At 49.4% G+C, this 23,468-nt stretch overlaps 1 protein-coding gene across 2 annotated transcripts in view; it reads left to right on the forward strand.

Annotated features, from left to right (window-relative positions):
• TMEM243 (transmembrane protein 243) overlaps positions 1-23,468 on the forward strand; it is a 94,678-nt gene that overhangs the window by 46,708 nt on the left and 24,502 nt on the right. The window contains exons 1-2 of one of the 2 annotated variants that reach the window (XM_073551294.1): positions 7,406-7,569; positions 15,110-15,355. In XM_073551294.1, the coding sequence (XP_073407395.1) occupies positions 15,251-15,355 (105 nt within the window). In that variant the 5' untranslated portion in view covers positions 7,406-7,569; positions 15,110-15,250. Of the gene's footprint in view, positions 1-7,405; positions 7,570-15,109; positions 15,356-23,468 lie in introns of those variants that run through there. The other variant, XM_073551295.1, reaches the window with a different exon arrangement.

Below are 23,468 nucleotides of genomic sequence, written 5' to 3' on the forward strand. Positions count from 1 at the left end.
AGTATGGATTGCACGTGATTGCACAAAGGTTAGAAAGGGTACCGTATCCCTGGATAACATGTATGGATAGCGTACACATTCAAAATATATGTCTCAGGAGGCAGGCTCAGACGGTGTCAGGCCCAGTATGGATTGCACGTAATTGCACAAAGGTTAGAAAGGGTACCGTATCCCTGGATAACATGTATGGATAGCGTACACATTCAAAATATATGTCTATACAGCATGAGGCAGGCTCAGACGGTGTTAGGCCCAGTATGGATTGCACGTGATTGCACAAAGGTTAGAAAGGGTACCGTATCCCTGGATAACATGTATGGATAGCGTACACATTCAAAATATATGTCTATACAGCATGAGGCAGGCTCAGACGGTGTTAGGCCCAGTATGGATTGCACGTGATTACACAAAGGTTAGAAAGGGTACCGTATCCCCGGATAACATGTATGGATAGCGTACACATTCAAAATATATGTCTATACAGCATGAGGCAGGCTCAGACGGTGTTAGGCCCAGTATGGATTGCACGTGATTGCACAAAGGTTAGAAAGGGTACCGTATCCCCGGATAACATGTATGGATAGCGTACACATTCAAAATATATGTCTATACAGCATGAGGCAGGCTCAGACGGTGTTAGGCCCAGTATGGATTGCACGTGATTGCACAAAGGTTAGAAAGGGTACCGTCTCCCTGGATAACATGTATGGATAGCGTACACATTCAAAATATATGTCTATACAGCATGAGGCAGGCTCAGACGGTGTTAGGCCCAGTATGGATTTCACGTGATTGCACAAAGGTTAGAAAGGGTACCGTATCCCCGGATAACATGTATGGACAGCGTACACATTCAAAATATATGTCTATACAGCATGAGGCAGGCTCAGACGGTGTTAGGCCCAGTATGGATTGCACGTGATTGCACAAAGGTTAGAAAGGGTACCGTATCCCTGGATAACATGTATGGATAGCGTACACATTCAAAATATATGTCTATACAGCATGAGGCAGGCTCAGACGGTGTTAGGCCCAGTATGGATTGCACGTGATTGCACAAAGGTTAGAAAGGGTACCGTATCCCTGGATAACATGTATGGATAGCGTACACATTCAAAATATATGTCTATACAGCATGAGGCAGGCTCAGACGGTGTTAGGCCCAGTATGGATTGCACGTGATTGCACAAAGGTTAGAAAGGGTACCGTATCCCTGGATAACATGTATGGATAGCGTACACATTCAAAATATATGTCTATACAGCATGAGGCAGGCTCAGACGGTGTTAGGCCCAGTATGGATTGCACGTGATTGCACAAAGGTTAGAAAGGGTACCGTATCCCTGGATAACATGTATGGATAGCGTACACATTCAAAATATATGTCTATACAGCATGAGGCAGGCTCAGACGGTGTTAGGCCCAGTATGGATTGCACGTGATTGCACAAAGGTTAGAAAGGGTACCGTATCCCCGGATAACATGTATGGATAGCGTACACATTCAAAATATATGTCTCAGGAGGCAGGCTCAGACGGTGTTAGGCCCAGTATGGATTGCACGTGATTGCACAAAGGTTAGAAAGGGTACCGTATCCCCGGATAACATGTATGGATAGCGTACACATTCAAAATATATGTCTATGCAGCATGAGGCAGGCTCAGACGGTGTTAGGCCCAGTATGGATTGCACGTGATTGCACAAAGGTTAGAAAGGGTACCGTATCCCTGGATAACATGTATGGATAACGTACACATTCAAAATATATGTCTCAGGAGGCAGGCTCAGACGGTGTCAGGCACAGTATGGATTTGACGGCCCAGATTACACAGCGGAGGAGCAGGGAGAGGTAAAGATTGCAAATGCTGGGGCCCTGCCCAAGCAAGGGGGGCCCACTCGTGGGCGTCGGTACTGGCACTGGGCCCCTCATAGTACAGCGGTGTGTCTGACAGCGGGTGTGCACCACCACCGTCAGAGACACTTGATTGCACTATGAGGGACCCTGTGCCAGTGCCCGCGCCCAAGAGTCGGCCTACCCACCTGTCCAGGGCAACGGCACTCGCACGGTGTCGTGCGGTAGGTGGTGACCCCGGCCATGGGGGGGGAGGCAGCACAGTTAGGGAGTTTTAGAAAGTGGCATATGTTGATGTTGGACATTCAGCTGATGCAAAAGGCGAAATAGGTGAAGTACCAGGAAGAGGTGGACCAAAGCAAGCCATTTTTCTGTCACCCTATGTGTCATCAGGGGAAGGTGGGACAAAATCCTTGGAAACCCATGCGTGGTTCATTTTAATGAAGGTTAGATCATCCACATTTTGGGTTGACAGATGGGTCCTTTTTTCTGTCAGGATTGATCCAGCTGCACTGAAGACTCTTTCCGATAGCACACTTGCAGCTGGGCAAGCGAGCTCCTGTAAGGCATATTGGGCCAATTCAGGCCAGGTGTCCAGTTTAGCGGCCCAATAGTCAAAGGGGAATGACCTGTGTGGGAGAACATCGATATGGGAGGAAAAGTAGTTTGTAACCATAGTTGACAACTGCTGTCTCCTGTCACTTTCCATCGATGCAGTATTACCAGTTGTGTAAGCGGTATTTGAAAAATCAGTCCATAACATTGTCATGAAACCCCTGTCTCCAACGCCACTTCTGCTGTGTGCCCACGAACACCTCTGCCAAGCTGCCCCCAGCCCGTGTGAGAACCATCACCGCTGCTGTGTGCTGGGAATGCCTCAAGCAACCGATTTACCAGAGTTGCTTGTTTATTAGCCAATATTAGGTCAAGGTTCTCCTGTGGCATGATGTTTTGTAATTTGCCTTTATAGCGTGGATCCAGGATGCTGGCCAACCAGTAGTCGTCATCGTTCATCATTTTGGCAATGCGGGGGTCCCTTTTTAGGATCCGCAAGGCATAATCTGACATGTGGGCCAATGTTCCCGGTGTCAATGATGCACTGCGAGTGCTGGGTGGAGGAGCACTTTCTGGCAAATCCACATCCCTCCAGTCACGCACAAACCCTGTACCAGACCTTGCCACGCCAACATTTTCACTTGCCCCACGAGATGCATCCTCCTCCCCTAAGTAATCATCCCCATCATCATCCTCCTCCTCCTCTTCTTCCTCCACCTCGTCCAGGAGAGGTCCCTGAGCAGACAATGGCTGAATGTCATCAAGGATTCCCTCCTCCTCTTCCTCCTCATCAACATTGGCTGCAGACACCTGCTCCTTAAGGTGCGTCAAAGTTTGCATGAGCAGACGCATAAGTGGGATGCTCATGCTTAGGATGGCGTCGTCTGCGCTTACCAGCCGTGTGCATTCCTCAAAACACTGAAGGACTTTACAAAGGTTTTTCAGCTTCGACCACTGCACGCCTGTCAACTCCATGTCTGCTCTCAAAGTGCCTGGCCGTGTATCCTACCACAAATGCATTATGGCCTGCCTCTGCTCGCACAGCCGCTCCACCATGTGCAGGGTGGAGTTCCACCTTGTTGCAATGTCGATAATGAGGCGGTGGTTGGGAAGGTGGAGCAATCGCTGCAGCTTCTGCATACGAACGGAGTGTACAGGCGACCGGCGGATGTGCGCGCACAGTCTTCGCACCTTCTGGAGCAGGGCTGTTAACTCCGGATAATTTTTGAGGAAGCACTGCACCACCAGGTTCAAGGTGTGAGCCAAGCAAGGTATGTGGCTGCGTTTTGAAAGGGCTATGGCTGCCACAAAATTACGGCCGTTATCACTAACTACCTTGCCTGCCTCAAGATGTACACTGCCCAGCCATGACTCAGTTTGTCGCTTCAAGTACTCGGCCAGCACCTCGGCGGTGTGTCTGTCGCCCAAACACATCATCTGCAACACAGCCTGCTGACGCTTTCCACTAGCTGCTCGATAGGGGGACACATCGTGTGCAACAGTGGCAGCTGCAGATGGAGTGCTCGTACGACTGCGCTCTGTGGACGAGCTTTCGCTTCTGGAGGAGGAGGAGGAGGAGGAGGAGGGTCGAACGCCTACAGCCAACTGTTTCCTATACCGTGGGCTAGGCAGCACTGTCCCACCACCGCTGTCCCCTGTGGACCCTGCATCCACCACATTAACCCAGTGCGCAGTGATGGACACGTAACGGCCCTGGCCATGCCGACTGGACCATGCATCAGTTGTGAGGTGCACCTTTCCGCTCACTGACTGCTTGAGTGCATGGACAATGCGGTCTTTCACATGATGGTGGAGGGCTGGGATGGCTTTGCGAGAGAAGAAGTGGCGACTGGGTAGGTCATAGCGTGGTACTGCATAGGCCATGAGTTCGCGGAAAGCTGTGCTTTCCACCAACCGAAAGGGCATCATCTCAAACGAGATTAGTTTGGCAATGTGGGCGTTCAAACCCAGTGTACGCGGATGAGAGACTGAGTACTTTCTTGACCTACTCATAGTGTCTGGGAGGGTGAGCTGGACTTGAGAGCTGCATATGGTGGAAGTAGCGGTGGACAGGGCGGACTGAGAGAGGGTTGATGATGGTGATGGAGTTGGTGTTCTTTTTGATGGCCTAGAATCAGTCTTTCGTTGATATAACAGTGGGATTCCCTGACTGCTGTGGTCTTGCAACGACACCTCAACATTTGCTGCTGTGCTAACCGGTGGGCTTACAGTGGGGGAAACAATGTAGCGTTGCTGACTACCTTCGTTGTGATCAGTTGCACATGTGGCACTTGAGGTTTGGTGTTGTGTCCACGCTTGCAAGTGCATGCTGGTTAAATGTCTAAGCATGCAACTGGTATTCAAATTTTTCAGATTTTTCCCTCGGCTAAAGGTCTTTGCGCACTTCTTACAGATAACCTTGGCCTGATCATGAGGATTTTGTTCAAAAAAGTGCCACACTGCACTCTTCCTACTTTGGCAGACATTTTGCGGCCTAGCACGCTGTGATCTTTTGACCCTCTGGACAAGCTGTCCAGCAACTCTTTTGATGTTTGGAACCTGTCTTTGGAGTGCTCCGGGCCTGCCAGATAACAGCTGTTGCGATGTCGATGTCTGCTGTGGATGCTCCTCCTCATCTGAGCTATTGGAAGCAGCACCCTCTTCCCCCAATGGATGCCAATCTGGGTCAACAACTGGGTCATCCATCACCTCCTCTTCTATGTCATGTGCACCTTTCTCTGTGTCACCGTGTATGGTGGTATAGTGTGCGGGAAGGGGCACCTGAGTCTCATCAGGGTCAAAATCTGGCTCTGTACACTGCGAGGACAATGTAGTGCTCTGAGTGAATGTACCAGCAGAATCATCCATCAGCGGCTGTGCATCAGTGCACTCCATGTCAGATTCATCTTGGCCTGGGTAATTCACCATTTCACTTGATAATCCAGGCATGGTATGTGAAAACAGCTCCATGGAGTAATCAGTAGTATGGCCTGCGTCATCCTTCAATCTTGGTTGGGGTGAAGGACACAAGGAAAGGTGTGGTTCATGAACATGAGCCTCCAATGACGACTCAGTGCTTTTACTTTTTACAACTGAAGAAGAGGAGGCGATAGAGCTGGAGGCTGAGTCAGCAATGTAAGACAAAACTTTTTCCTGATGCTCTGCCTTTAAAAGCGGTTTGCCAACTCCTAGAAAACTAAGCGTTCGAGGCCTTATGTAGCCAGACGATGACGCAGGGTCAGCACCTCCTGCATTCGGTCCTATTTTGCTCTTGCCACTACCATCAGATCCACCACCAACACCATCATTACCAGTTGCCAACCCCCGCCCAATTCCACGGCCTCTTCCACCAGCCTTCCTCATTTTTGGTAGAAATGTAGACAAAATCCAACAAACTATATAGTAATGTAAAACAAGGTACAAGGTGTCTATAGGACAGGGGAGATTTAGAATTTCTGCACACACTTGTGGACAGTGGACACTTTTGGATTGTGTGAGGCCCACTGATATCTGAGCGCTATGTGACAGGCTCGATGGCACAGCTGCCTGTGACCAAAGTGACGAGAGGATAATGGAGATTTTGAATCTCTGCGCACACTTTTGGACACTGGACACTTGTGGATTGTGTGAGGCCCACTGATATCTGAGCGCTATGTGACACGCTCGATGGCACAGCTGCCTGTGACCAAAGTGACGAGAGGATAATGGAGATTTTGAATCTCTGCGCACACTTTTGGACACTGGACACTTGTGGATTGTGTGAGGCCCACTGATATCTGAGCGCTATGTGACACGCTCGATGGCACAGCTGCCTGTGACCAAAGTGACGAGAGGATAATGGAGATTTTGAATCTCTGCGCACACTTTTGGACACTGGACACTTGTGGATTGTGTGAGGCCCACTGATATCTGAGCGCTATGTGACACGCTCGATGGCACAGCTGCCTGTGACCAAAGTGACGAGAGGATAATGGAGATTTTGAATCTCTGCGCACACTTTTGGACACTGGACACTTGTGGATTGTGTGAGGCCCACTGATATCTGAGCGCTATGTGACACGCTCGATGGCACAGCTGCCTGTGAACAAAGTGACGAGAGGATAATGGAGATTTTGAATCTCTGCGCACACTTTTGGACACTGGACACTTGTGGATTGTGTGAGGCCCACTGATATCTGAGCGCTATGTGACACGCTCAATGGCACAGCTGTGACAAAAGTGACTAGAGGATAAGGGAGATTGGATTGCTTTTAAAAAAGCAGTTTGCGGAGCAGTGGGTAAACAGCAATGCCAGCGTGTCAGGAAGCCTTAAAAGGCAGCCCAACAACCAACACCACTGATACACCACAATATAGCCTCCCCTTGCACTGCACACACAGTGACTGGTGTGTTGTGCAGGCCAAATCGCTAGCAGCAGAAGCAGTTTTTTTGTCTTCTTCCCTGTCTAACGCTCTCCCTACAGAATCAGCAGCAACCTCTCCCTATACTAAGATCGGCAGAAGTAAGATGGCGGTCGGCGTGCACGCCCTTTTATACCCCCTGTGACGCCCACCAAAGCAAGCCAATCACTTGCATGCCCTTCTGAAAGATGGTGGTGACCCGTGCCTAGGTCATCACGTTGCCCACAGTGTCCGTGGATCCCGATTGGCTGAAAAAGAGCGCAAAACAAACTTTTGAAACGCGACTTTGGCGCGTAAGTCGCCGACCTCGTGGCCGACCTCATCCTAGGGTCGGGTTTCGTTTCATGAAACCCGACTTTGCCAAAAGTCGGCGACTTTTGAATTTTTTCGACCCGTTTCGCTCAACTCTACTGAGCACCGATTATGATGAAGCGTTTCACTCTCCATAATGAACGGAGCAGCTATCAGAGGCGCGCCCCCAGGCCGGGCCAATCACGTGTCTGCTCTGCTAAACATAAACAAACAGCAGGTCTAGAGGGGCACTGCCGGACACGTGACGTAACTGGGGGCGTGTCTGTGCTCCCGGCAGACTGAGACTTAGCACCAATAGGAGGAGCGACGCTCAAATACGCATGCGCAAAGCTTCGGCACCGGGCTGGCTGCATTTACCACACTGGCGGTCACGGTTGTCCGGGTAACAGTGTGCAGAAGTTGGAGCTGACGGCTCCTGGAGGCACGGGACTGACAGCCGGGATGCTAGAGGTAACGTGTGGGTGGGCCGGTGTGGTGGACGGTGAGGGCTTATACTAGTAGTGGACAGGTGCTGGGCGATGACGAGGCATGCAGGGAGGAATCTGGGGTCTGCATGTGTGGGCCTGTGGGGGCAGTGTCACGGTTCTATCCCGTGTGGCAATGCAGTGGTGAAAAGTTTAGATTCTTCATGTTCTGCTTGTATAGGGCTTTCATATCCCACAGACATCACTGTCCCCACTGGGGCTCACGGTCAGAGTGAATGGTTTCTGTTTGGTGTGGCAGTGAAGAGGTTAACCAGCATGGCTGTGGCCCGTTGGCTCGCAGGGCTTCTCATGGACCAGGGATTCCCAGCATGCTCCACCAGACGCTGTGCACACTGAGGGTCTCCCCTATAAGCGCTGGGTTTTGTGTGGGACCCTGGAATGATCCTGATTGGCTACTTGTCTCTGTGAGCTGTGGTCCCCATAGGACCTCCTCCCTGCTGCACCACCAGGACATAATGATTGGCTGCTGCGGCGTAATGTGCTAACAGCATTTCCATGCATAAGTGTTTGTATGTCCGGCACGTTCATACAGAAGGGTGGAATTAGGCTGTGGTGACGGTTTACTGGGGGGCTCCTGAGGCCTCCCCTACTGTGCCATGCTCAGGGCAATATCTGGTAGAAGCTGCTCCTGTGCCATCAAGCGAACGTGCCAATAGGACCTTGAGGAAGGTCCGTATGGTCTGTGCTAGTGACACCGCCGGTGGGTTAGATGGGGCCAAACTGCTTCAGCCAACGATGGGCCCACACGTGCCTGGAGACTGTCCTGCAATGTTGTCATTTGTCACCCCAGGATCTTATGTTCACAGCTCTCGCAGTCTAGGGGGTCCCCTGGATTGGGCTCATGATGTGGGCTTTCCAACAGCTTGGTGCATCAGATGTAGCAAACTGTTATGAAGAGCAGGTCTCCAGATGGGGACTTTTGTGAGTAACCCCACACAGTACAGAAGATGCGCATACACACCTCGTGGGGGGGGGGGGGGAGAGAAATTACAGGGTTTGTCTGGCCTTTGGTTACAAGTCTCCAGGCACTCTATATGACTGCAGACTTGTGAATCCTTGCATCGTGGGATGTAAGGATTCTTTAGCGCCAGGAGGGGGCGATCATGTGACAGCTAGTGTGCGATTTGCCTACTTCCAGCCATATTCTAACTCGAGTACTAGACTGTATCCGGCCTCTGCCGATACACTGGCATTGAGCGAGGCTGCGCCCACCTAGTCGGCACGTGGCCACAAATATGCAAATCATACTTGAAGTCACGTGCCCGGGCCCTGTGACATCCACAGTGTGCGCAATGGGAGGATTCACAAGTCTGCAGTGACATAGTGATTGCAGACTTGTAACCTAAAGGTACTGTCACACTTAGCGATGCACCAGCGATCCCGACCAGCGATATGAACCGGTCAGGATCGCTGGTGCATCGCTAAGTGGTCGCTAGTGAGCTGCCACACAGGCAGATTTCACCAGCGACATAGCAGCGGTCGGGGGTCGCTACTTACCTGTCAGACGAGGCGATCCTGACGTCCTCCCGCCCGCGTCCACGCGTCGCTCGTCGGCACCACAGGAAGCCCAGCAGGAAGCTGACGATGAGAAACAGTCCAGGACGTTCTCGCGCGATCAGCGATAACCAGCGGGGGAGGGGTCGGAGGTAAGTATCAGACATGGCAATATCGCTGCTACGTCACAAAACCAGTGACGTTATAGCGATATTGCTTAGTGTGACAGGCCCTTAAAGCCGTTATCACACTAAACACGGAAAATAGGTCCAAGTCTCACGAGTGTTCTCCTCCGTATTGTAATGCAATGATGCGATTTCCTCGCACCTATGTATCCTTATGGCATCTGTATGACATCAGTAAGGTTTTATAAACATTTCTCACTGATTTTCCCATTGAATTTAATGGCTCAGTAGGTTGAAATGAGGAATATATGTGCGTGTTTGTCGCAAGCTACATGGATTGTCCATGTGGCGTCCGAGATTTTCTCACACTCATAGACTTGCATTGGCGAGTCTCGGATGATATACGCGTACAATCGCAGCATGCCGGGATCTTAAACGCACGCTGAATACGCCTGAGAAAAAATAAGGTGATGTGAGCTGCTCCATAGATTAACACTGGGCTGAGTGCTATGCGATGTTATCTCTCATAGCACTCCTCCGTATTCTACGGTAGTGTGACTCCGGCCTAATGCCGGACAACCCCTAAAACTGCTAAGGCCACGTTCACACTTCAGGCTTTCGGTATCCGGCATGGTGCGGCAAAAAACCGGACTGCCGGATCCGGCGCCTGTTACGACCAGATCCGGCTTTTTCCCCGTGCTGTTTCATTGCTGTCGCATTGGCAATGCGGCGCGTCTGTTTTTTTCCGGATCCGGAGAAAATAGCCGGTCCGGCATCTGGAAAAAAACGTTACATGCAACGTTTTTTCCCAACGCCGGACCGGTTTTTCGCACTGCGCATGCCCGGAAACCTTCTCTGCCAGAATTAATATGGGGCAGAAAGAAGGATCCGGTGTCTGCATTTGCGGCCAGATCCGATAGTCCGGTTTTTCGCCGCACCATGGCGGATACCGAAAGCCTGAAGTGTGAAAGCGGCCTAAGCTGGACATGAGATGATGGTGCCGGATAGACTGTTGCTTGGTGTGAGAATACCAAATGAGGGTGAGATGGCCCCCTAGATCTAGGTGTGATGTCTGTGGGGAAGCTTTGGCTGCCATTATAGCGATAATGCGGGGCTGTAGATGTCACTACTTCTGTGGGGTCTTTAGATGAGGCTTGCAGCCTTCTCTCAGAGCTGAATGTGTCTTTCGAGGTAAGTAAGGTTAGGGACCACTGATGTAGACCATCTCGGGGTTCTTAGGCCAGAGCCTTTCAATTTAAGGTACTTTCCCAGTAAAGATGGCTTACTCTGTGCCGTTCTATGCACCTCCGTTCTAGCCCACTCTGTGATCTGAAGTGCTCACAGGGTGCCTTGTCCGGCATTGCTTTTTATCTAGATCCTGCTTCTTTTTAAATACATTTTGGCTCTGTCTCCGATGAAGGAATAGCGGCGTATTGGATGCAACTCCCCTGCGCCGTGTCCATAATTCTGCGTTCTACATTAGCAGCAGAGTAGATAGGATATATCACTGGTGGACACAGACAGAAAAGCGCCCCTGTGCAAGAGCAATATATGGACTCTTTGCAGTCCAATAGCTCATCAAAATCTGTAAGTCCATATACTGTACTTTGGAGGTGGAGATGGGCCTCTTTCCCTCTCGGGACATGTTGCACCAATGATTTGTCCTCCCCTGGTATATATAGAAATCCCATGCCCACTGTGCTTGTATCGACCGCTGTGTAACCTTACCAGCGGTGCGGGATTACGCTCTGCAGCATGTTGATAATCTGCGGCGGAGACTGATCAATAGAATGTAATCGCCTGCGGTAAATCCTCACGTACTGACAAGTGCGGTAATAAGAACGCAGAAAAAATACGCTCGTTCAAAACTCTACTATTCCTGATCGTAGGCCCGTAGCCTTTGTGGTATGTGCTCACCTCTTTTTCGTCCATAACCTGCCTGAGAGAGTGCGTAATAAGGGGGTGACCATGCGCTGCCATGTAAAACGACTTGCTGCTCATATGTTCTATCGCTTTAGCTTCTTCTAACCGTTTTACATTTGTAAAGCTGCAAAGTGGTTAAAAGAAGTGACTGGACCATTCCTCAGGCTGTTTCTACTTGACAGTCTCACGGTTTTATATATAGAGGTGTGTAGTAAAAAAAATACACCGCTAGTGTTCTTCTGAAGCTTGAAAAATTCCGCAGGTACGCCAGCGTCTACCCTTAGGGAGCCCTTTTGCCTTTTGTACCTCCTGTCAAGCATAACTGTGCAAAAAACTATTTTTCTCATACAAAAGGCAAAAAATAAAAAAATCATAAATTTGCTTAAAATCTGCAAGGAAAATAATAAACCGCACGTGTGAGGTTTCAGAAATCTCATTCACTCTGCTGGTACAGTAAAAAACGGAAGGGATTATTTCATAGGAAAAACGTGACAAATGTAAGCTACCTTATTTTTTAGAAAATTGACACATGGTATTAAAATGCACAGTACTTTAAGTGTGTGTGTATTATATATATAATGAGCCTGGCGCTGCCCGGGCATAGTAACTAACTACGGTCAGTGATAACAAATTATAAAATATATATATATTATTGCCACATTCATTATAATATCCCACATCATCCCGTCAGCCAGAGCCACTGGACTACAACTCCTAATATCCCACATGATCCCGTCACCCTGGAGTCAGAACCAGGGCGCTGAGTGGAACAGTCCTAACTTCCATACTGGGGATCCCTTTAAGAGAGAACCAGAGCGCTGAGTGGATTTGCCCTGACTTCAATACCAGTGATCCCTTTAATAGAAGCCTGAGGTGAGAATCAGAGCGCTGAGGGATTTACCCTAACTTCCATACCGGAGATCCCTTTAAGAGAGGCCTGGGGTCAGTTCCAGAGCATTTGAAGGCAATTGCCCTGACTTCCATACTGGGGATCCCCTTAAGAGAGGCCTGGGGTCAGAACTAAAGCGCTGGATGGATATGCCCTGACTTCCATACCAATGATCCCTTTAAGAGGGAAGATGTGCCTACGGGATGGAGGATGTATGATGGGGATATAGGCACAGGAGGGGGGATTCAATTCTGTCATGTGATCTCTGCTCCTTTCAGGGGGGCAGACAATGGCTGGGAGCTTATGTTCCCAGGGATGCTATGTTTCTCCCATCATGTCTGTGTGTTGAGGTGTGGTCAAGTGCGAAAACTGTTGGTCATAGCAACCAATCACAGCTCAGCTACTTTTAACCAGCTCTGGTGAAATGAGAGATGCGTAGTGATTGTTTGCAAGGAAAACTGTTGCTCATAGCAACCAATCACAGCTCAGCTTCTTTTGAACAGCTCTGGTGAAATGAAAGATGCTTTGTGATTGGTTGGTGAGATATATATATATATATATATATATATATATATATACACACACTGTGGTGTAGTAACCACTGTGTCCGCAAGGGGGCGCTGTGTGGATGTCCCAAGAGAAAGGATGAATGGCAGAATAAGGAATGGCCGTTATGTATCCCAAAGTGGGTGGCTTTCGGATGGAGACTTGTGGTGTTCAGCAATGATATTGCTAAGGTGTTGTTTCAATGTGTAAGGGAGAAGTCTCCAGGTAACTAGAGAGATGGGCGGGCCTGGTTACCTACAAACCCACCCAGGGGATGTGTTTAAAGCACTGTTGGAAAGAGTGTGTAAATGCTTGAAGGACCTGTGATGAGGTCAGTCATGTGACCTGGTGGGCGTGGCTATGAACCATATAATGTGGCCAGCGTAGGTCACAGGTGGTGAATGCTAGGACCCGGTTGGTCCAGTGTGGAAGGTCCCGCTGGGATGGGGCTTCCTGCCTGACAGCATGTGTGGACGCTGTGAGTAATGGCTGCAAGTGCCTGAGAGTTCCCTGGAGGGAATGAATGTCTGCAGAATGGAGAAGCAGCCATGAGAGAACCCTGACGGGATGAGATATAACTGTGAGGCTGAAAAGCCTGCGTATTGGACATTGCTAACAGAGTGAAGCTCTGTCATGGACGCTATGCCGTTTATATATTGCTGGTCATGGTTTATGATGATTAATAAACCGCATGGACCGTTCTGAGTTTATTGAAAACCCATGCCGGATCTGAGTTTGTGGCTGCCAAGCGAGTGATCCCCTACTTAAATGACAGCGCTACCTCACAATACACACACGCATATCCACGTTCACTATAATATCCCACATCATCCCGTCAACCAGAGCCACCAATCTACTACCCCTAATAGAGAACCAAGTGGAATTGCCCTGACTTGCATACCAATCATCCCTTTAGTAGAAGCCTGGGGTCAGAATCAGAGCGCTGAGGGATTTGCCCTCACTTCCGTACCAGGGATCCCTTTAAGAGGGGCCTGGGGTCAGAACCAGAGCGCTTAGTGGAATTGCCCTAACTTCCATACCAATGATCCCTTTAAGATGGAGGATGTGTGATGGATATATGGGCACGGGGGGGGGGGGGGGGGTCATTTCTGTCATGTGCTCTCTGCTCCTTTCTGGGGGGCAGAAAATGGCTGGGAGCTTATGTTCCCGGGGATGCTAGACTTCTACCACCCGGTCAGTGTCTGTAGAGGTGTTGTCATGGAGTGGGAAAACTGTTGCCCATGGCCATCAATCACAGCTCAGCTTCTTTTAAACAGCTCTGGTGAAATTAAAGATGCTTCGTGATTGGTTGGTGATTCACACATGCATATATTCAAATATATATATGTCTTAATTTTTTTGTAAAATGGGACTCCCTAATCTTACTGGAAGTTGGCAGGCTATGTAAATGGCCTGTTTCCGGTCAGATGGGCGGTGTTTCTTCTTCTTCTTTTTTTTTTTTTTTTTTTTTTTTTTTTTCTTCACCCCATCCGTGGCCCCCGTCCGCGATCTTTTCTGTAGTTCTACTCCATAGTTTGCGCGTGCGCAAAGCAATCTTGCTTCGGGCACGTGCAGTATGCTTTGCCCAACTGCGGGCAAAGCCTAAAATCATTACATTATGTCCCAGAACACAGCGAAATACTTCCGGGACATAGTGTACCGATGTATGCGCAGTAATGATTTTCAGCTTTGCCCACAGTTTGACAAAGCATACTGCGCGTGCACGAAGCAAGATTGGTTTGCGCACACGCAAACTATGGAGTAGAACTACTAGAATTCCGGAAAGGATCAAGGAAGGGGGCCACGGATGGGGTGGAGAAAAAAAGAAACACCGCCCATCGTACCGGACACAGGCCATTTACATAGGCCGCCAACTTCCGGTGACAGATTCCCTTTAAAGTTGGCGAGGGAGCGCACTGTCACTATGAATTAAAGAATATTGCATAGTGACCAGAGCGTACTTTGAAACTGACAATGAACGCATGCTCAGTAGAGAGCAGCCTATTCCATTTTGGACCTCACTGGTTGTCAGTTATACACTTTGGATTAAATCCGTGTTTAGTTTCGGACCACCCTTTTTAAAGGTGTTGCCCAGTCTTAAGCTACAAGTCTGGTGTCACTCTGACTGCTGACTTGTGAATCCTCACCTGACATGCATTGGGAGGATCTTCCAGTGCCGACACCAGGAGTGGGGGGGTTATGTGACCAAGTGTGTGATGTGCGTTCTCCCTGCCACATTGTTGCTAGATGGGCGCAGCCTCTCTCAATGTAAGGGTGTCGAGTGAGGTCGGAAACAGAAGTCCTGTACGATTTGCTGTTTTGTACAGAAATGCTGTGCTCTGCGGCGATATAGTAACATAAAGGTCTTTGTGAAATTCGTCTTCTCACTGTTCTCTGCAGTAATCTGTCGGGTCCCCCTTGTGCGATGGTGTCACTCCTGATGACGCGTTAGCTTGCTCTTCCACACCTTTCATTACACAGCTCTTCACTTCATCGTTTGACTCTTCTCTGCTCGTTTCTGCTTTCAGACCAATCACCATGAAGTGAACATTCCAGGAATTATTCTTAAACCAGTAGTGAAACTCTGGAGATTCCTGTTGGCACACTTCACGAGCGAGCCTCTACCATGTTCTAAAGGGGCCGGGTGTATGCTTTAAAACACTAAGTTAATGACTGAAGAAGACACTCCGTTTGTGATGGACGACTATACCACTAGGACCTATGGCACCGGTGGTCTGGACAACAGACCTTTGTTCGGGGAAACATCTGCAAGGGTAGGTACTTCGTAGTAAGTATTGTTTTGAGAGCACTGAAAGAACTGGATCCTACCTGTGTGTAATGCAATTTCAGCCATAGTGTCAGTGGTTTTCTATATGTGCTCTGATCCCAAGTGTTCGGTTCTGACATATATTACAGCTGGTGAGATTCATTTGCAGGATTTTTAAACAGAAACCAGGAATAATCCAAAAATTTAGGAGCAATATTTCTTTCTATGCTTAGGGTTTGTGTACACGCTGCGGATTGATCCGCGCGGATTTAGCAAAATCCGAAGGATAATCCGCAGGTCAAGAGACCTGCGGTTTATCACCTCTACAATGGAGGAGATGGTAAACCGCAGCGGAATCCGCAGAAAGAATTGACATGGAAATTCTTTCTGCGGATTAGAAACCGCAGCAAATCCGCGCAGAAAAATCCGCACCGTCTGCACTGCGATTTCCATTTCACTTCCCATAGGATATAATGATGCTGTACACCGCAGCAGAAACTGCTGTGGATCCGCAATAGAATCCGCAGCGTGTGCACACACCCTAATTTTTCCTCTGTGAGCCACTCCTGTTTTCACTTGCAGGGGTTTTCAGGACTTGTATATTGCTGACTTACCCTAAGGCTGTGTGCCCACTTTGCGCCTCAGCGGAAACGCATAAAAAACGCTAATAAAACGCAATCCTATGGGATTCTGCAGTTGCTGTGTCAATGCTGTGGATTTTACCACTGCGGAATTGCATAGCGGTAAAATCCGCAGCATGTCCATTATTTCTGCAGAATCGCGGCTATTCCGCCGCCAAAGGATTGCATTGAAACACTCAATTTACGCATGTGGCTATGCCCACCATGCGTAAAGTGAGCGCTTCATGTGCGGATGGTACCCAGGGTCTGGAGGAGAGGAGACTCTCCTCCATGTCCTGGGTGCCATATCCCTGTAAAAAATAGAATTAAAATAAAAAATAGGGATATACTCACCTTCTGGCGGCCCCTGGGGCCTTCCCGCCTCTCAACCACGCTGCCAGCATCTTCCAATCCCAAGGATGCATTGCACGAATGACCTCTGACGTAGCCGTCTCGCGTGATGCTACGTCATCAGAGGTCATTGTCGCAAGGCATCCCTGGGAACGGAAGTTGCCGGCAGCACCAATGAGGGGCGGGAAGGCTCCGGGGGCAGACGGAGAGTGAGTGTATCCCTATTTTTAATTTTTTCCTCTTCGCCACGACAGCACCCACTGAGAGAGGGGATCCGCCCCCGGAACAGGAAACCTACAGAGAGATAAATGGGGCGGTCCCCCTCGCTCCCTCAGTTTTGGTTTCCTGTTCCTGGAAAGGAACCCGCAGAAGAGGATACCTGGTCTGGTAGCCGCCTGCGTGCAGAATGAGCAGCAGGGGCCCCAGTACTGGAGGCAGCGTCGGGCGGAGAGGTGTACCCCCCCCCCCCCCAGAGCTGGTAATGCAGGTGAGGCCGGAGGTGAGAGTGGTGCCAAGGCTTACTGGGGGGACATGGCTATACCCACCCCCCCCCGAGGAGGGCAGGCGCATTACAAAAACCATTGGGGCACACCGGGCCGCGCGCCCCCCCCCCCCTGAAAGGAAGCAGAAGAGCTCGAGCGTTTGTGCTGAGCAGCGCTACCGGGGGTCATACCTGCGGCAGGGGTTAATGTGAGGAGGACCCCGTGTGTTGGTGGCGGGGCGCAGATGCGCGGTGGGCACCGCCAGACGGCCGCCGCATCAGTAAATCGCTGTGAGCGAGCGTTCCCCATGAGAGGCAACCCGGAAGTGGTAAAAGGACTTCCGGGGTCAGGACAGGAGGCAGAGATCGCGGGAGAACGCATGCGCAGAGCAAGGAAAAAAAAAAAAAGAGGAGCAGCTATAGCAGAGGCTATAAAAGGAAGCCACAGACACAGCGCTAGTGCGCAGTCATGTCATCCATAGATGACCCAGCTTCGCTCCCGTTAGGTCAGCCAGTGGAATCCCCACATGGCAGTAGACAAAGCGGTGCTACAAGGAGAAGCAGTAGCACCAGAAAAAGTGGCAGCTCCAGGAAGGAATCTAGTGGACCTTCCAGGCAAGATGAGCCCTTGGAGAAAAAACGTAAAGAAAAGAAGTCGTCCCATGCCTCGCCTCAGCCTGGGTCGCGGACCCCGCAGCCGGTAGTTTGCTGACGAAACTCACGGGTGAGTGTTTTTTGGTCAGAATAAATAATTGATGGCCTTCTTTTTCTGGTCCATACCCCTTTTAGGCCAAAAGAACGGAGAAGGCGAAAAATAGAGTGTGCCTTATGTTCTCAGCCCCTCCCAGACGGCCACCCTAAGAGATTATGCCAATCGTGTATTGAGGAGGCCTTACAGAAGGAATCCTCACGAAAGAAGGAGGATATCCGGGCAATGATTAGAGAGGAGCTACGGGCCTTAGGCGGTTCCAGTAGTTTGGGGGGTCACTCCTCCGTGAGAGAAATATGTTCGCCAAGAGGAGGAGCTTCGCTGGCGTCAAAGTCGCCGTCAGAAACCGGGGAACTAGATTCCGATAGATCCCAGGAATACCTTTCCTCAGAGGACGAGGACCAAACGTGTTTCCCCACGGACAGTGTCAGTAATTTAGTGAAGTCTGTCCGAAATACCATGGGGTTACCAGAGAGTAAGGACCCCAAGACTCCACAAGACATAATGTTTGCAGGCATTTCCCGTAGAAAAGTCCGGGCATTCCCAGTGGTCCCAGCTGTAAAAGAGCTAGTTAAAAGGGAGTGGGAAAAACAAGGTCAGAGAACCTTCCTCCCCTTAACGTCAAAGCGTAAGTACCCATTTGACGATGAGGAGTTAACAGCCTGGTCGAGAGCCCCCAAGGTGGATGCGGCAGTGGCCTCTACCTCTCGTAGATCCTCCCTGCCGGTAGAGGATTCAGGAACTTTGGCTGACTCTTTGGATCGTAAGACCGATACATTCCTTAAAAGATCTTGGGAAGCATGTACGGCAGCTTTTAAGCCCGCAATAGCAGCCACGTGCACGGCAAGGTCAATGTTGGTGTGGCTGAATGACCTAGAGGACAATATTAAGAATGGAGTAGCTAGGAATAGACTCCTTTCCTCTATGCCCCTCATTAAGGGAGCAGCGGCCTTCCTCTCCGACTCCTCCGTGGACTCTCTCCGGTTATCGGCTAGAGCAGCAGGGCTAACCAATGCAGGCCGGCGGGCCTTATGGTTGAAAGGGTGGAAAGGAGATACGCAAACAAAGACTAGACTGTGTGCTATACCCTGCCAGGGTAAGTACCTGTTTGGCACGGAACTGGATGAGATTTTAACAAAAGCGGGGGAGAGAAAGAAGGGTTTTCCTAACCCGTATGTTCCGTTTAACAGGAGGGCCTACAGGAAGCCGCCGTTTGGCAAAAAGAAGGACTTTAGACCCCAGGACCGCTGGGGAAATAAGGACCCCAAACAAAGGGGCAACCTATTCGGGAAACGTCCCTTCAGGGGAGACAGGTCCCGATCAAACCATTACACCGGTAGGTGGCAGGATATTAAAATTCAGCCACCAATGGGAGAAGGTGACATCAAACCCATGGGCCATGAATATTGTGTCATCAGGCCTAAAATTAGAATTTGTTCGGCATCCACCGAACTCCTTCCTATTGACTTCCATGAAGTCCCGGACACAGCAGGAAGCACTGGAGATAGAGATTGCAGTACTGCTAACTAAACAGGTCCTAGTAGAAGTCCCAGGGGACAAAATAGGAATGGGCTTTTATTCTCCTCTATTTTTAGTCCCAAAACCAGATGGCTCTTATAGGACTATAATAAATTTAAAGAAGCTTAATACCTTCTTGAAGCTGAGGCCGTTTAAGATGGAGTCGATAAAGTCTGCAATAAAACTTTTGTTCCCCAGGTGTTATATGGCAGTCTTGGCCCTAAAGGACGCCTATTACCATCTCCCCATATATCGTGGGCACCAGAGGTTCCTGCGGGTAGCAGTCTGGTTCAAAGGTCGGATTCAGCATTTCCAGTTTGCGGCAATGCCATTCGGGCTATCCATGGCTCCTCGGGTATTTACCAAATTGATGCTGGAGGTGATGTCGTATGTAAGGCTGAATGACACCCTAGTTGTCCCTTACTTAGACGACCTACTCATAGTGGGAAATTCTGTTTCACAGTGCGAAGCGAGAATAGCTAAGATTATCTCATCCCTACAAACACTAGGCTGGCTAATTAACTGGGAGAAGTCCAGACTAGAACCAGTAACCTGTCAGAGGTTTCTAGGCCTGCAAGTAGACTCCGTAACTGAGGAATGTTTTCTGCCACACGCCAAAGCGATAGCCATAATCAATAAGATACGGAATACTACAGGAAGACTCGTAATATCATTGAGACAGGGTATGTCCTTGCTGGGGTCCCTGATATCGTGCATTCCAGCGGTGCAATGGGCCCAGTTCCACTCCAGAGAACTACAGTGGGCTATTCTGCAGGAAACAGACTGCAGGGGCGGTTGGAGGGGAAGATGTCCCTATCGCCCGAGGTGGTTAAATCCCTAAAATGGTGGTTAAATCCTTCCAATTTATCGAAGGGAGTGCAAAGGTGGGTGACTCCCTCCAAAATACTCTCCACGGATGCCAGCCCCTTAGGTTGGGGGGTCCACCTAGAGGAGCACATGGTACAAGGCTGGTGGCGTAATGATGAAATAGAAACCTCCTCTAATGTAAAGGAGCTAACAGCGATTTTCTATGCGATATCTCATTTTCTCCCGCAGTTAAGAGGAACCCACGTGAGAATCCAGACAGACAATACCACCGCAGTGGCCTATATAAACCGGCAAGGAGGCACGCGGTCAGTACCATTGATGTCTATCGCGGAAAAAATCCTAGAAATAGCCGAGGTACATCTTCTCTCCTTGTCAGCGCTCCACATAAGAGGAGTAGACAACTCCCGAGCAGACTATCTCAGTCGCCAGGCCCTATATCAGGGCGAGTGGGTCCTCAGCAGGCACGTCTTCGAAATGATAGCGTCAGAATGGGGCAGACCAGAGAGAGACCTATTCGCGACCAGAGCCAACAGGCACGTAAGAAGGTTTGCTTCACTCTACAGGTCAGACAACCCAGACATTCTAGATGCCCTCCAAGCACCCTGGACATTCCAGCTAGCCTATGCCTTCCCTCCAATGGTTCTACTACCAACAGTCAGGAAGATAAGACAGGAGAGAGCGAGGGTCATCTTGATAGCCCCGTTTTGGCCAAAAAGATCGTGGTTTTCATGGCTGAGAGCCATGTCAGTAACCGACCCGTGGATCCTGCCGCTGCATCAGAATCTTCTCTCGCAGGGACCCTGCTACCATCCACAGGCCAAAGCCCTGCACCTAGCGGCCTGGAATTTGAAAGGGAGCTACTGAGGCAGAAGGGTTTCTCAAAGAACCTAATCAATACCCTGCTACAAAGTAGGAAGGAGTCCACAACAAAAATATATGCTAAGGTGTGGAAAAAGTTCCTGGCCTTTCACCCAGCAAAACTAGCCGGTGAAGTACCCATTACGGCCATTCTAGAATTTCTGCAAAGAGGCCGAGAATTGAGGCTCTCAGTAAGCACTCTAAAGGTCCACGTGTCAGCCCTAGGAGCCCTATTTAACTATGGAACCTTACTCTAGTTTTGGACGCTTTCACTCAGGCACCATTTGAGCCCATAAGCTCAGCATCAGTGAAGTGCCTCATTAAAAACCGCTATGCTAGTAGCCTTAGTATCGGCTAGAAGAGTGAGTGATCTTCACGCTCTATCAGTAGACCCTCCGTTCCTGTCAATAACACGAGACAGTCTGATTTTAAAGACAGACCCGTCCTACCTTCCCAAACGGGCAACTAAATTTCATAGATCTCGGGAGATATGCCTACCTTCCTTCTATGAGAACCCATCAACACAGGACGAGGTGAAATATCACACTTTAGATGTGAAAAGAGCGGTGCTAGCCTACCTAGATAGGACCAGTCCCTGGAGGCAGAGTAGGTCTCTTTTTGTCTCCTTCCAGGGCAACAGGAAGGGGTCTGCAGTTACATCAGGCACGATATCCAGGTGGATTAGAGATGCGATCACAATGGCATATTTGGCAAAAGGAGAAGACCCTCCACTGGGGATTAAGGCGCACTCTACTAGAGCCATATCATCCTCCTGGGCCGAGAGGGCGAACGTCCCAATTGAACAAATATGTAAGGCTGCAACCTGGTCTTCTCCGTCTACCTTTTTATAGTCACTATAGACTAGATTTGTCCTCTACCGAGGATCTAACTTTTGGTAGATCAGTCCTTAACACGGTGTGCCCTCCCAAGTGATTATCTCTGGAAATCTCTCAGTGGGTGCTGTCGTGGCGAAGAGGAAAAACCGGATTACTTACCGGTAATACTCTTTTGTAGAGTCCACGACAGCACCCGCTCACTTCCCTCCCGTAAAGATTTTTTCACACATGGGTCTCCTTGGTGGTGGAGATTATGATTTAAGTTAGATATGTGATTAAACTTAGCATAAAACTACATAGGGGTAAGATAGGTGAATCGCCCAAACAAATTGACTAAAACATGTATGGCGGTTCCTCCGTTGTTCTCGGTAACACAAACTGAGGGAGCGAGGGGGACCGCCCCATTTATCTCTGTAGGTTTCCTGTTCCGGGGGCGGATCCCCTCTCTGTGGGTGCTGTCGTGGACTCTACAAAAGAGTATTACCGGTAAGTAATCCGTGTTTTTTTTTTTTTTTTCCATTATTTTTAACATTCTATCTTTCACTATTGATGCTGCATCAATGGTAAAAAGTTGGTCCGATAACTGTATATGTTCGCCAACAGCACTTCAGTAGGGAGATGCATGTTCTGGTTCAATGACCCAATTGGAGCATATACCATCAAATAGAAAAGAACAGCATCACCTGGAAGAAATGGGAACCCTCAATGAGTACAGCATCTTCCAATTTAAAAGAACTGGCAGCTGTAAGGCGAGCATTTCTTCAGGCAAAAGAAGTCCAAGGCAAACATGTTGCAATTTTATCTGACAACAGTACGGCCATAGCCAACATAAACCGGCAAGGGGGTACACGGTCAATTTTGCTGATGGCGGAATCCAAAAAATTATTCATGTGGGCATAAAACAATCTTCTGTTCCTGACGGGGACACATTTGAAAGGGACAGACAATCTTCTGGCCGACGTCTTAAGCCAGCATATATTACACCAGGGGGAGTGGTCCCTAAATCGGGAAATATTTGGGAAGGTTTTGTGCCATCTGGGGCACACCAAAAGTGGACCTGTTTGCCACAAGAATCAATCAGAAAGTAAACAAGTTCTATTCTCTAAACCCAAGGGAACACCCAGAAGGGGTGGATGCACTGCTACACCGCTGGGAATTTCGCCTAGCTTATGCATTTCCCCTGATTCCGCTAATCCAAATAGCCCGAATCTCCTACACCAGGGCCCAGTACTACATCCTCAAGTGCACAGACTCCATTTCACCGCATGGAACTTGAGAGGGGACTCCTTTTGGCAAAAGGATTCTCAGGCCCCTTGGTGACCACCCTGCTCGCTAGCAGGAAAGAGGTAACCTCAGTCAAGTACCAAAAAATTTGGGAAAGGTTCCTGGACTTCTCAGACCGACAGTTATCCGAAACGAGCAAGGAAGTTCCAATAAAGGAAATCCTGGAATTCCTCCAAAAGGGGCTAGAAAGAGGGTTGTCCACGAGCACCCTGAAGGTGCAAGTATCTGTCCTGGGTGCGTTGTTTGACCAAAAACTTGCCAATCACCCCTGGGTCTATAGGTTCATTCGAGCCTTCTTCACAACCAGACCCTCAAAATTACTGCCTAAGGTAGCTCCCTGGGATCTAAATTTAGTATTAAATGCCTTAACATCTCCTTTCGAGTCTATTACTTCCATTTCGGTAAAGGCATTAACATTGAAAACAGTACTCCTGGTTGCCCTGATGTCAGCTCGACGTGTCTGCGAGCTGCAAGCTATCTCTGTAAATCCCCCCCCCCATATACTACCTTTCTGGATGACTGAGTAATCACAAAAACTGACCCGGCCTTCCTCCCAAAGGTCAATTGCAAATTTCACAGGGACCAGGAAATAATTTTGCCCTCGTTTTGTGTCAACCCAAAATCCCAGGGAGAGC

The sequence above is a fragment of the Dendrobates tinctorius genome, unplaced genomic scaffold (genome assembly GCF_039654945.1).
Source record: "Dendrobates tinctorius isolate UK_male_01 unplaced genomic scaffold, ASM3965494v1 ptg000174l, whole genome shotgun sequence".
NCBI lineage: Eukaryota > Metazoa > Chordata > Amphibia > Anura > Dendrobatidae > Dendrobates > Dendrobates tinctorius.